At 38.7% G+C, this 14,246-nt stretch overlaps 1 protein-coding gene across 1 annotated transcript in view; it reads left to right on the plus strand.

Moving 5' to 3' along the window:
* SLO2 (slowpoke 2) overlaps window positions 1–14,246 on the plus strand; it is a 167,853-nt gene that overhangs the window by 148,181 nt on the left and 5,426 nt on the right. Inside the window, exons 5-22 of the mRNA XM_089869710.1 lie at window positions 779–874; window positions 939–987; window positions 1,564–1,623; window positions 1,708–1,782; window positions 1,888–1,971; window positions 2,331–2,425; window positions 8,864–9,212; window positions 9,600–9,736; window positions 9,806–9,869; window positions 9,951–10,059; window positions 10,122–10,380; window positions 10,442–10,710; window positions 11,174–11,489; window positions 11,554–11,832; window positions 12,020–12,091; window positions 12,150–12,284; window positions 12,401–12,614; window positions 12,805–12,888. Coding sequence (XP_089725836.1) covers window positions 779–874; window positions 939–987; window positions 1,564–1,623; window positions 1,708–1,782; window positions 1,888–1,971; window positions 2,331–2,425; window positions 8,864–9,212; window positions 9,600–9,736; window positions 9,806–9,869; window positions 9,951–10,059; window positions 10,122–10,380; window positions 10,442–10,710; window positions 11,174–11,489; window positions 11,554–11,832; window positions 12,020–12,091; window positions 12,150–12,284; window positions 12,401–12,614; window positions 12,805–12,888 — 2,746 coding nt within the window. The remainder of the gene's footprint in view (window positions 1–778; window positions 875–938; window positions 988–1,563; window positions 1,624–1,707; window positions 1,783–1,887; window positions 1,972–2,330; window positions 2,426–8,863; window positions 9,213–9,599; window positions 9,737–9,805; window positions 9,870–9,950; window positions 10,060–10,121; window positions 10,381–10,441; window positions 10,711–11,173; window positions 11,490–11,553; window positions 11,833–12,019; window positions 12,092–12,149; window positions 12,285–12,400; window positions 12,615–12,804; window positions 12,889–14,246) is intronic.

Consider the following 14,246-nt stretch of genomic DNA (forward strand, 5'->3'; position numbering starts at 1 on the left):
TAAAAGCCTTGACAGTGTTAAAATGATTACGCGTGTTCCGTAATCGGTGTACAGGAAATCTCAGAGTGATTAGCCCCTCGTATAAGGTTTTCAAAATCGAGTTTACGAACAAAAATAAATGTTGGCAGTTATCTTGTTTACGGACGGTCAGATACTTTTTGATCTGAATTATGTTTTTGTGAAGTTGAACCTTAGTTCTTCTGTAGAAATTTGTCAAACCTTCAGTCTCGGTTTTCTTTGTCTTATTGTAATTTGAAGTGAAAAATAGCGAATATACCATTTTCAAAAGCTGTTTAAAAATAGTACGTTGTTTGATCAGCTCGTTTTCTTAAGGCGGAAAATCCGGTATATGGATTCCAAAGACATTAGATTTGATTTCAGATGGACTTTGGTGGTTGTAACATTGAAGCCCTATCTAACGTCTTTGGATCCACATACCGGATGTTCTCTCTTAACCCTATAGAGCAATCTCAGAAGCCTTAGTGTAACGTCACCCATGCTATTTGCCCATAGAACCAAAGCGGTACCAAACATGGCCGCCCACTGCAAAAGCTAAGCCCGTGACGTTTCACCTAGGCACTGACGTCACAACTGAGATGGCTCTATATCAAGTAGACAAAACTGTGGCCCCCATTTTGTAAAGGGTCTGTTTTAGCTCCTTTAATAGGCCTTGTAGATAAAGATATCATGACAAATTTTAATAAGAAAATCGGACATCATAGACCTTTTGAACTGATTATTGTCCGCTGCGGTACTCTTAACTCTGATGTATTTACAGTTACGGTTGTTCAGGGGCCAATTCAACAAGCAGTAGTACAGATGATACCGTTATAAACAATTTTAGTAATAGACCAATGAATGGACATATCAACTGGTAACTATTTTGAATGGTTTAACCCGTTAGGCTTAACTAAAAAAATAATTAACTTCTTTAATAGGAACGCCGTTTTGTGGATTGATAGACCTTTAGTTTTATGGGGAATTCAGGTACAAATCATTTCTACTGTCAAATAGACCATTTCGATTTGTAACTAAGAGGGAAAGACACTTTTCCTTCCACCTCGCTTTTTGGCGCCTGCGCTGTAGTCTTTTTGTATCATGCGAGTGCGCAGAGACGGGTGGCAATACATTAACCCCATTGTATGTCCCAATACTTTTGGTTGCCTACCCCCCTTTTTTACGTCGAAAAGGTCTATTTAGTTTGGGCAAGAAGTGACATCTAGTTTATTAGGGAGAAGGTATAAGATGTCTAAGTATTCGCGCGCCATAGTCCCAGTCCCCCTTTCAAAGTACAAGGGGGGGGCGTAAAAGGAGGCCGGGCTATTTCGCCTCTCCTCAGTCGGAAAATACGTTATTTTCGTCATCCACGTCGCGCTGACGTGAGTTTTCAAGAACCAATGAGATGCTGGTTGTAATTTAGAGGCGGAGATTAACTCCGGACCTACGTTTGGACTGGAGATAAAGATGGAAATGTGGCGAATTTATACATTCTCCCTAATGAACTAGATATCACTTCTTGGTTTGGGTTAATATTTTAACCAATGAACGGCTTCATTATTATAGGTCACGTTGGCAGTGATCAGCCTATCAGAAGCCTTATTAATCGCATATCTAAGTTACAAGGTGAGCTTTACCATAAATTTCTTCGCGTCATATGAGGCGCCGACCCTGGTTATTTTCCGACAATGTATCTGGACTTTGTTCTAGGGGAATATTTGGCAACAGATTATGTCGTTTACTTTTATACTGGAACTAGTCAATAATGTGCCCTTCGTTGTCACGGTTAGTAACTGATAGAATTAATTTCTTATTATAGGTTTAACTACGGCGGCTATTTTAGAATTTTAATCTAAGAAAGCCAAGTTTTTTTTCTTAATGTTTTAACAGCTATGTTGGCCACCACTACGGAATCTCTTCATTCCTACCTTCCTCAATTGTTGGCTGGCGAAATTTGCCTTGGAAAATATGTTTGTAAGTACATCATTTGATAGTCCCAATGCAAAGAAAGAAAGCAATCTGACCACCCCCATTATCTAAACAAATACATTCACTAAGTATTCTTTGTTAGCACCTTTTCCAAATATGTTTTCTAAGTAGGCAAGTTGTGTCTGGAAGGTCTGTAAGAAATTGAGTGTTCATTGGTTGATTTCGAATCGATAAATGTTCAATGACGTTTTGTCGTTCGGGTTACTGTTTTCAAGTTATGATTGGACTATTTCACCGCTTAAATATAATTAAGAAATCGAAAAATTAGTTATATTGCATCACTTTTAAATGTTACTTATATTTCATCTAAGTCAAATTATTTTCATTATTTCTTCGTCTTTTAGAATGACCTTCACCGGGCGATGCAAAGGTCACAGTCGGCACTATCTCAGAGGCTTACCATTCTATCAGCAACACTCATGTGTCTTATATTCACCAGGTAAGCTAAAACCTTTCTTACATATATTTTACGATTAAGTGTGAATTGGTGGAAAAGAAAAATTGAATTATGTACATAGTTTTCAAACTAGGAGGATTGATACCATTTACCCCAGCAGGAGGCCAAGCAACTTGGTATTTAGCTTTGCCCGCCAAGTAGTCTGGCATCCTGGTGTAAATCGTATCAATTCTCCAAGTCTTAAAACTATGAATTATGCTCATTTAAATGCATCAAGTTCATCGCCCCATTTTCTTAGTATTACTGTTATATTCTCCGCCTATCTTAATTGTTCAGCCACCAATATATTAAATTTATACGCCGGTAGTAAATTTAGTTCCAGAGTTGTTAAGTTAGTTCCTTAAGTTATACGTGATACTTCTTGTACCATGAAATGCTAAAGACATATTTAGTGCTATAGATAAATCGACTTCATGCGGGAGAACCTCCCTTGCTCTACGGTCTTGAATACACTCTCGAAGCTCTCGAGTAGGACTGTTCACGAGCTCGAGCCAGCTCGGGCTCGTGACGAGCGAGCCGAGTTCGAGCCGAGCCGAGCCGACACTTTTGCGGCTCGATTAATTGACGAGCGAGCTTTTTTATGGTCGAGCCGAGCCAAGCTGACAGGCATCGAGCCACTACGACTCGCGAACCGACTCGCGAACCGGCTCGCAAGCTTAGTCACTGATATAGTGCTTTCCTTTTAGTCTTTATTCTCTCCACTAATAGCGTTCCGTTGCAATTTTACATGAAATGAAGTGTGGGAAAAATCTCTCGTCTCTAACCTTGAGCATATTTTACCGAGCGGGTTTTTCTGAACCATTACATTCCTAAACATGGGATGGCATTTATAGTCGTTCTCGAGGTTGACGTTGGTAGTACCAATTTTTTTTTAAACATGTATATATTAATCGAGCCGAGCTAGAGCCGAGCCAAGACCCAGAAGCCAGCAATTCCCAATCTCATTTCGGTTTTACTATAAACCAACCTCCACGAATCAAAATTATGGAATCAATTCCTTGATGTTCGAAACCCCACTTTCGAACAAAAAAGCTTGGCTCGGTTCACTTTAAATGCTAATATCCCACCACGTTATTGCAACCTCTTCTCTAAGCAACGTCGGTTGAAAAGGAAATCTTGTAGTAAGGTCAGAAGTTGAAACAAAGTAAGAGTAGGGGTAACGGCGCGTGAAACTGGAATAGCCACTCTTTCCTTTCTCCGGAATTAAATCTAATTAGTTATCTCATTAATTAGAGGCCCGAGTGCGCTTTAGTAACTGGAAAAACATAGCTAGGAAACCTTTTATGCATTCTAAAAGGCATTCGACCGATTTTGACTCTTCATGAATTTAAAGGTTGTCCGATGAATATCAAACGGGTAACATTACAACTCGTAAATGTGCACAAACAGAAACAACAACGCTTTAGCCTTTGTTTTGTATCTACCTTAGAAATGAGTTAAACATTTTATATCATAGCCAAGGCCGAAAGTGACGTAATTTCATTATGTTTGACGCACATATTGATCGCTTGCAAGTTATGAAAAGACTCTCCCATGTGTTTTTACAAAAAAGTTTTTATAAAATGTTCGACACTGATCCTCCATTAGATCGCTGCTGCGATCAAAATTTATAGTAAAATCAGAAGGTGGTAATTGAAGAAGGATGACACTCTGTATCCTCTTAATACTTTATTTATGTAACATGATTCTTCCCCAGCTCACCCTTGTTGTTTTCTTTCATGCTTATCAAACTAAAACGGGCATCGTACCATACTAGGGTGAATTCTATAACTGCCCCTCGGAGAGAAGTATTTTATACTTCTGGTACCAGGCAAATTTTATCATTTTTTTATCGGGTTATTTTGGTGAAATTATTCTATCGACTTTTTGACAAACATTTTTTAAACATATGATATGATTCATTCAAATCGATCTCAAGTTAATGTTGTTTTATTCCGATCCAGTTTTTCTTTCACATAATGGATACTCTGCAACCTTCTTAATGGCGGTTTCAAATGAATAATGAATTAATATTGCATAACTGCTTGCAATGTTCATGTGAGAATGGGAACATTCTCGTTTCCCTTTTCTAAATATACAGTGCACTAAAAATGAACCAACTTGGCTGACTTTGGATGGCTCTAGGTATATCTAGCCTCTATTTAAGTCTCTAGTAGGAGAGATCCCTAATTAAAATCTCTACTTGAAATCTCGACGCTCTTACAAATTCCAGTATATGGCTTTGTTAGCTTAACTAAGTACAGGTCTGCTTTGCAGTCTTTACAGACAAAACCTTCAGACTTTGATGTGATTGAGATAAACACCACGTTTGTTCAGGGATAGCATTAGCGTAGCTATTTTCTAAATGAAAAGTTTCTTAATTCCGGTGAAATTTATTCGACGAATCTCTGTGATTATGTTGTAGATTTTTATCAGCGAATATATGCAATTTTAACAAAAGTTCATAGATGAAAACAAAAAGTATACCTAGTTCAACTTTCCAAGTCTTTGGCTGTAGATGCCATGTAAAATGAGCAGCAAACAACCCTCCTCAAATCCTACACATAAAAAACCCAATCAGACAAGAGTTGTTTAGAGGTCAAAGGTTTATAGAAAACCTTTGGTGGCAATATTGGTACTTAGGGGCCTATTCATTGGTGTTCCCTGTGCTACTGTCATGAAGGTATCACCCGAAGAGGGGATCGACGTTATTCTGATTGTAAATGGGTTTTCTCGTATTGCATGAGATAAAATGGAGTGGAAGTGATGGTGTGAGATCTGCGATAATGAAAGTCTCCCCGTGTACCTTGCTTCGGTAGGCGATTGTTAAGTGCTGCCGCCTAGCGCCATTGTATTCGTATGAGAACCCTCGACGTTTCCGTATCGTTTGACCATACCGAAACGCTGAGCATACTGGGAGGACTTCTATGTTGCTGTAGATGGGGGTACTGACTGCAAAGTTATAGGTGTTAAGGTTACCGCTCCATCCCTATTATATCTCCTTTAAGATGAAGCCCAGTGTACTGTATTGCCCTAGGACCTTTAATATTGTTAAGACAGCCCTGGACTGAACGCTATTCAGTACAGTAAGAAAGATATAAGAAAAATGTCGTGTGCTTGCGAATGTCCTAGAATTTTAGATAAAAGGCTTAGCTTTTAAAAGAAAGGTTCACAGTAGATCAAAGATTGGATTTCAATTCATAGAAAGCTGTTGCAGAATACAAATAGAATTTTCTTAATTTAAAGATTGATTTAAATCCATTCAATATTGTTTAAATTTAAATTAAATCCGTAGGGTTTTTCTGTTGGTTTAAAACTGGTGCCTAAGGACATAGGGCTTCACGCTTATTTTGCCTTTTAGCCTTTAACCTTAAAAAACCTTTCTATTGACTGAAAATTCAATAAGAATGAGCTTAGATCAATAACTTGGCTTCATCCAATTTTCCAGGTAAAGCCTTTAAAAGAAAGGCAGCAAGCAAAAAATCCATTCACACGAAATTGATATATAAAAAATAAAAATTGAGATTTTAGCTTCTTTCCAATATCATCTCATTGAACAGAAAGACATAAATTGAAGTATAAGCAACCTGTATTTTCGTGATTATCTTTGTTATGTTATTTTAATCAAAACTTGTTGTCGTAAATTTAAACCAGTTTGAACTCGCGTTCATTTCGATTAAAGGCTCGACCATTTTTAAAAAATTACGGCGTGAAACGTCATCCAATATTCCCAATAAATCTTAATGCTTCTAAGTTCTCAATGGTTTGTTCACGAATGTTCTCTGTTTTTCAAATAATCCCGCAAATTCACCCTTGTGATATGAAGTTTCTGTGCAACCAAGAAGTGATATCTAGTTTATTAGGGAGATGGTATAAGATGCCTAAGTATTCACGCGCCATAGTCCCAGTCCCCCTTTCAAAATACAAGAGGGGCGTAAAAGGAGGCCGGGCTATTTCGCCTCCCCTCAGTCAGAAAATGCGTCGCGCTGACGTGAGTTTTCAAGAACCAACGAGATGCTGGCTGTAATTTAGAGGCGGGGATTAACTCCGGACCTACTTTTGGACTGAAGCTAAAGCTACTCCCTAATGAACTAGATATCACTTATTGGTGCAACCATACACAAAAACCAAAGGACTCCGAGATGGAGACCTAAATTTGGCTGGTGTCGTCTTGTTTCTCCTATCGCCCAGTATTTTAATATCTGATAGTCATAAATTTTAATGAGTTTGCCAAAATATATTGGAAGTAGTCTGTTTCTATGTCACTTAAATATAACGCGTTTAGTTTTTTCTCTGGGAAAATTTTAGGTCATTTGACACTTAACTTCAAAGGATTTTAAGCTTTGGAAGTTAATGAGTTAGTAAACAGATTTTTTGAGAAAGATCTGTCGTTAAGGGCGGTTTCTAGTCGAAAATGTTTCATGACATTATTACTGCCGTCTGAGCCACAGCTTTAAAACTAGGATTGGATCATTTTATGGATAACCTCTTAAATTAACACGAGAAACTGAAAGACAATGCTAATTTAATTAAGAGGATACTCTAATCTTAACTTGAAAACGGTGGTTCGGACGGCAAAATGTCATACAACATTTTGGACTCGAAATTGTCCAAAAAACATGATCATCTCTTCAAACGTACTTTCTATCACTACCAACGGGATATCCCGTTGGTAGTGTTTCTATCCCCGCGTTGTATAATTTTCTGATAACCCGTTTCATAGCTGTATCTTGTCTTAAAATCTCATTAAACAAAATCGACTAGTATTTCCCTCTTTGTTCCATCATAAGTACAAAAGATATGTTCCATAAGTTTGTCACTGGTTACAAACTGGAGCTTGTCATGAAGTGACGTAGGTCATAGATTCGAGGTAAAGCGACGCCTAGTGAGGTGCTGTCAAAGGCTTAGTACAGACTAAATAGGAAGATGAACTGCAAAACCGAGTTTAGTCAATTCTCGCGTCGTTTCTCGAACTAGCTCTCAGAGTAAATATCTTGCATTACTTATGGAACAAATCTTATAAACTTAACATAAATCGAATTAAAAAGAACAGTTTCTTTTTGTTTATAAATAAGGGCTCTTCAAAGTTTTTCGTTAACTCATTTTCGATTATGCGGTATAGTTTTGGTTAAATTACTCTTGACGCTTGAATGAACTAATTACCATTTGTCCTTTGAAAGAACCTCATTAAGGCTTATCTTATTATATGATGTTCTCGAGTTAATTAGATTTTTGACGTCCCTTTTAAGCCATCATTGAATATTTTCGAATATAAAAAGGAGTGAAGTCTAAAATTAAAATCAATGTTAGATTACGTTCCCTGTCGCGTTGTTGCGCAAAAAAAGCGCCACATACTCATTCATCCAAAAACCCATTTAGATTATACTAGAAGTATGTAATACTTCTCTTTGAGAGAAGTGTACCATAAAGCGGGGTAATTGTAACATGATTCTTCCCAACATCATTTTACATTTGGAGCAAGGTTACTAAACCGAATCACATTCGTAATAAGTAGTTCCCTAATCATTACTCTATAGCTCTCAACTATTTGCCAAGGTGCATGCGCTTGTGGATTTTTGTCCCACGTCAAATCGAGATTTCTGGCTCGATTATATAAAAGATATTCACTAAATAACTATATTCTTTAGATAATGCACTTACGGCATTTTCATCTTTACGTAACGGTTTGCTATTCATCAAAAGGGTTAAAATGCCATTGTTGTATTTGAAGGCCTTCCATTGCAATATATGAGCTTAGGTTACAAGTATTTGACTCTGGAATTTCCTTACGGATTTATTGTTGAAGGAAATCGGTTCGATTTAATTTAGTAATACCATACGTTTATAAGATATATTCCATAAGTATGACACTACCTATACTTCGTAATGCCTGAGACTTACTGGGAGATAGTTCGAGAACGACAAGCGGGAATTAACTTAACTAGGTTTTGCAGTCCATCTTCGAATTAATTCTGCACTAAGGCTTTGACAGCGCCTCATCAGGCGTCGCTTTACCACGAATCTATGACCTACGTCACTTCATGACAAGCTCCAGTTTGTAACCAGTGACAAACTTATGGAACATTACTTATGAACTTATGTTAATATATTACGGGTTTTCCTCTCGCTTGCCAATTTTGATTGAAATAGCTATAAAAGCAACTAGGCTTATCGTTTGGAAGATCAATGACTTTCTATAAATTTAGTCTCCTCATTAACCACGTCAAATAATATATCACTGCTGTATTTATTACAGTTAGGAATACGGTATTTTCAAAAATGCCTTTCGTAGCATGTAACTCACTGGTCTTGGTACAATTCGTTCTATGTTCCAAAAACTCTAATTAAGCTCATTACAAATAGTTCTTCACCAATTATTACTTAAAATGGAACTAACACTGAGCATTCGGAATTTTCTTTTTGGTGTGATTGTGCGCGTAGCATGTGTGGTTTCCAGCACTTCCAGAGGGCGGGGAATATGCACGTCGACCTTTTCGAGAGTCTTTATTTCGTGGTGGTCACTTTCTCGACGGTGGGCTACGGTGATTACAAACCGGACTGTTGGCCTTCCCAATTGTTTATGGTGGTGATGATATGCGTGGCGTTGATCGTCTTGCCCACTCAGTTCGAACAGTTAGCCTACACGTGGATGGAGCGACAAAAGCTGGGCGGAACGTACAGCATGCACCGAGCCCAATCCGAGAAACACGTCGTCGTTTGCAACACCACTCTCCGGGCTGACACCATCATGGACTTCCTCAACGAGTTTTACGCGCACCCCCTTTTGCAAGTACGTCCTAACCACATTTCCTATATTTACTCTTAACCACCTGGGAATAAACAAGTCGTTTGTACTTGGCTTTGAAGCAGTTCCATTCGTTACTTAACTTTAGAAGCTGGATGAAGAGAATTAGGCTTTTAAATAGCGTTTGAAATTGTGAAATGGGTGAGACCCGGAGCTGATGTTGGAATTTATTTAGAGACTCAAGTACATATAAAGTTCGAAACAGACTTTATAGGTTGAGATTGCTTCCCATGTTTTCATTTCCCAAATTAAAAAGATTGTTTTATGAGTTTAAGCTAATCAAAAATAGGTTAAGCGGCAGGCACTAATGCAATTTAATTGGTTCGAAATGGCGGAGCTACGTTAACAAATTGGTTCTTTTTAAAAAAATAGGATTTCTACGTGGTTCTACTTTCACCTTGCGAACTGGACGCCACCATGAAGATGATTTTACAAGTGCCCATCTGGGCACAAAGGGTCATATACATTCAGGGTTCAGCTCTCAAAGATACGGATTTAACCAGAGCTAGGTAATCATTTGATTTTAAAACTTTGACATTAAAAGAATTAAAATATTTTCTATAATTTTCGTGGCGTAGAATGAATGCGGCAGAAGCTTGTTTTATATTAGCGGCTAGAAACTACAATGATCGGAGCGCTGCTGTAAGTAGTAAACGTAGGCAGCGAAGCTTAACCCAAACCTGAAATATTCTTTACTTGAAACGCTCGTGTTATTTCAATTAGGATGAACACACAATACTGCGTTCATGGGCAGTCCGTGACTTTGCGCCAAACGTGCCACAGTACGTCCAGATTTTCCGTCCCGAAAACAAAGTGCACGTTGCTTTCGCCGGTACGACACCATTTGAATCTCCATATTAAGACAAACGGACTTAGTCCTTATTTATTTAACAGAGCACGTGGTCTGCGAAGATGAGTTCAAATATGCCTTATTGGCCAACAATTGCTTGTGTCCGGGGACATCAACGTTGGTCACTCTATTACTACACACGTCAAGGGGTCAGGAGGGTCAAACTTCGGCAGAGGAATGGCACCGGCATTACGGAAAATGTTCCGGTAATGATATATACCACATACGGCTGATGGACAGTCGGTTCTTTGGAGAGTACGAGGGCAAAAGTTTCACTTATGCCTCCTTCCATTCGCACAGAAAGTAAGTACTAAAGTTTCATTTCCTGTATTCCTTAAAATATATAGCGATTTTCATTCATTAGGTACGGAGTGGCCTTAGTTGGAGTACAGTCCGACGTCAGAGGTACCTGGCCCATCATGTTGAATCCCGGACCATCGTATGTCATGAAAGGGTCCGATATATGTTTCTACATGAACATTACCAAGGAGGAAAACAGTGCGTTTTTGCCGGCTAACACCAACGGAGACTCTGACGAAAAGGTTTCTGTAAAGGCACCAGGTGGTGTCGGTGAACTAAGCCGCGAAACGAAAAAGCAGCCGGAGTACGAAAGGAAACGGAAACCATCTACAGGTATGCTTGAACCATCGTAGTCGTTAGGATTTCGATAAGTATCTTCGACCGGGAAGCTCAAGAGTCATTAATGGAGAAATAGAGACCCGAATTATCTTTTTCTAAATATTACTCCGAAGTTCTCTCTCGAATGATTCTTTCAGAGCACCATTAATCAAATGCGTAATGTAATATCAACCGTAAAGATTTGTTTCTTATGTGACATAGAGCAATAAGCTTATTGTAAACGCTAGCTCAGACCTGAAGAACAAGATTACCAAAGGTCTTTTCAGACCATACAACTTTTTCACTTTACTAAATGTGTCTAAGCAATGGAACACCGATATTATTTTCCAGCGAACGCTTTCTATTTACAAGACATGACTTATTTACTCAACTTGAGATGACTCATCTAAGAGAGTCAAAAAGTTGTATGGTCAGAAAAGGCTTTAAGAACTATATACCCTAACCACCTTCCTCGCAGATAGTTTAGTTCACTTGGGCAACTCGCCCTTCAAATCCAAACTCACTTTCGGATTGCACAAGAAACGACCGGGTTTCCATTTGGAAGTTCCCAAGCACGACGGTCAACTGCCCAGTTCCGGCGACAGTAGCGCCAGTGACGCTCCTCCGCCACCCAGAGGCAGAAGGCCGAGTATTGCTCCAGTCCCCGCCATGTTTGGACAACAAGATAGCGTTGATTTGGTTGACGCGGACGACGATAGCCAGGAAGATCAACTGGAAGAGGAGGAAGAAAAGTACTTGGACATTCCATGGATAACACCGGCTGAAACTTGCGAGTACGTTTTTAGCGCACGTTCTTGTTTTGAATCTCAGGCCATTAACTTTGACCTTCTTGTACAGAATCGTGAAAGGTTTTCCACCAGTGGCACCTTACGTTGGCGTTAGTCCTACATTGTGCTATCTACTCAGGGACAAGAAATCATTATGTTGTCTTCAATTGGCCCAAGTCTGCGAACATTGTCCGTTCCGTAATGCCAAGGAGCACAACTGGCCCAATCAGTGCATTATCTTGGCCGCGGATTACGCTAGTAACGGCATTTACAATTTCATCGTTCCATTGCGCGCGCACTTCCATAGCCCCCAAACATTAAGGCCCATCATTCTACTTCTGGAGAGAAGGTAAAACTTCATTTCATTCTACAAGACCAAATATAGTATTAGGAACAAAAGCTGATCTTTGCCAAGCCAATGTAAAATGAAACCTTTGAATTTACGCTTGTGTGGCATGAAACTTCTACTCCTTTTTCTACATTCTCTCTGATTCAGTCTCTTGAAGAAGCGCGTTATAGTAATTGTGGTTTTACAGGCCTCACCCAGCGTTCTTGGACGCCATATCCTGGTTTCCTCTAGTCTATTGGATGCAGGGTTCCATTGACAAGTAAGTAATCATGAAGTGCCAATGAGAAGAATTCCACGTTGTCTAATGAATTCCACAGTTTAGACGATCTGCTACGAGCTGGTATCAACTTAGCAGACAGTGTCGTGGTGGTTAACAAAGAATCAACCAATTCCGCGGAAGAAGACTACTTGGCCGATTGTAATACGATAGTTGCTGTGCAAACCATGTTCAAGTAAGCAACCATTTAAAACATCATTTATAAACTTCCAAAAGCTTTTCTCGATGTACTCTCAATTTAAATACAAAGCGTTTTCGGAGTGAAAAAAATGTTTCTCCATTTTGTTTCAGATTATTTCCCAGCGTTCGCATCATCACGGAACTCAGCCAATCCAGCAACATGAGATTCATGCAATTCAGAGCGTTCGATGCCTACGCGTTGCACCTCTCCAAGATGGAAAAGCGCGAACGAGACAGAGGCTCTCATATTTCATACATGTTTCGACTTCCCTTCGCTGCTGGCAGCGTTTTCAGCGCCAGTATGCTCGATACACTTTTATATCAGGTAAGTTCCACAAAGAAACATAAAAATAAGGGTCTGAACTATTGTAGGGTTATGTTAGAACTTAAATTACGTCTTTGAGCTGGCTCTCTCGCCAGCGGTGAAAATTTGAATATTCAATTTATGGAGTGATATATTTTCTTTTTTGAATTCAGAATAACTATATTTTCGCCATTATTCTTTTTATTTTTAGGCCTTCGTGAAAGACTATATGATAACGTTTGTCAGGTTACTTCTGGGTATTGATCAAGCGCCGGGTTCGGGATTTCTATCCTCCGTAAGTGTCTTTAGACTTATATTTCATTCAAAAAGCGTGTGCTCTCTATTACGTTTTTGTAAAGTATTTGTGGTTGAAATGTCAGGTTGACTTTCTGGCTATACTTTAACGCGTAGAGGGTGTTACAATTCTACCTGGTTACACATTGAACTTAAATTCCCGCTACGTTTTGTAACATTATACCAAAAAGTAACATTCACACCCGCTTTTTCAGACTCATTTATAATCCCCAGAGCTGTAAAACTACCACAGTTTTTAAAAACGAGTTAACTACCTATTCAACTTTTTGAAAGAAAAAATTAAACTGTCGGTAATTAAAGTTCAGTAACAGTTATATTTCCAAATGCTCTTAGTACCAAAAACACTCAATGTTGTTCGTAATTTGTCTAGAAACATTACAGTATGTTATGATTCGGTAATTTTGGTAAGTTGTCGAATGGTATCTCTAAATACCCTGAAAGTAGGCTCTCGTTTTTGTCTCTGAAAAATTCTCGTTTTGATAATGTTTCTAACGCTACACGTGAAAAACGTTCTAATAGAAATAATGAAACACACGAGAAAAAGATAACACGTCCTCTCCATCCCCAACCACACCAAGGTATTTCGGAGATTGTATTTACGCCACTTGTTTTTACTTCACTTTCTTTCCCATTGCAATTAAGCCCCGAGTTCCCTGTTTGAGGCCACTCTTATTTATGATGATAAGTGTTTGTACTAAAAGTCCATCTTGTTTCGTCTTATTTCATATCCCTCTTATCGAAATGGCAGCAATAGGCCAAAAACGCGAGCAACTTGCAACTAAGTGAAAAATGATCTTGCCACGTCTGGAACTTTCGCTTGGTTTGGTAAACACGAATGCTACCTATATATCAAAATGATCTAAATCATAGAGTTTGTGCCAGATTTTCTCTACATCTTTTCGGAGGAAAATATAAATCAGTTTTATTTCCACATACCTCCAAAATAAAAATAGAAAAATAGCCAGAATAGAATCTTGTTTCGAATTTGTTTTCGTGTGTTCTTATTGTGATCGAATGAAGCCAAGTATGTGGGCTTAATATATAGACTACTTACGTGACAACTGGTTGATTTGATCCAAAGAGTATTTCATTCGAAATCGATTTACAGCCTGTCTTGCTTAGATTTTTTTCGTTTGATTTTCTCTTAGATGAAAGATTGTCCAATTGTTTCTTTTGACGTTCACTAGCTAGTTTAGAGATGTAGGTCGGTGGTTTAATAAATACAAGGGGGGGACGTAAAAGGAGGCCAGGCTTCTTCGCCTCTCCTCAGTTGGAAAATACGTAATTTTCGTCATTCGCGTCGCGCTGACGTGAGTTTTCAAGAAGCAATGAGATGCT

Source organism: Phalangium opilio, unplaced genomic scaffold (assembly GCF_054372755.1).
Source record: "Phalangium opilio isolate 3A_F unplaced genomic scaffold, DU_Popi_V2 ptg000031l_1, whole genome shotgun sequence".
Classification (NCBI taxonomy): domain Eukaryota; kingdom Metazoa; phylum Arthropoda; class Arachnida; order Opiliones; family Phalangiidae; genus Phalangium; species Phalangium opilio.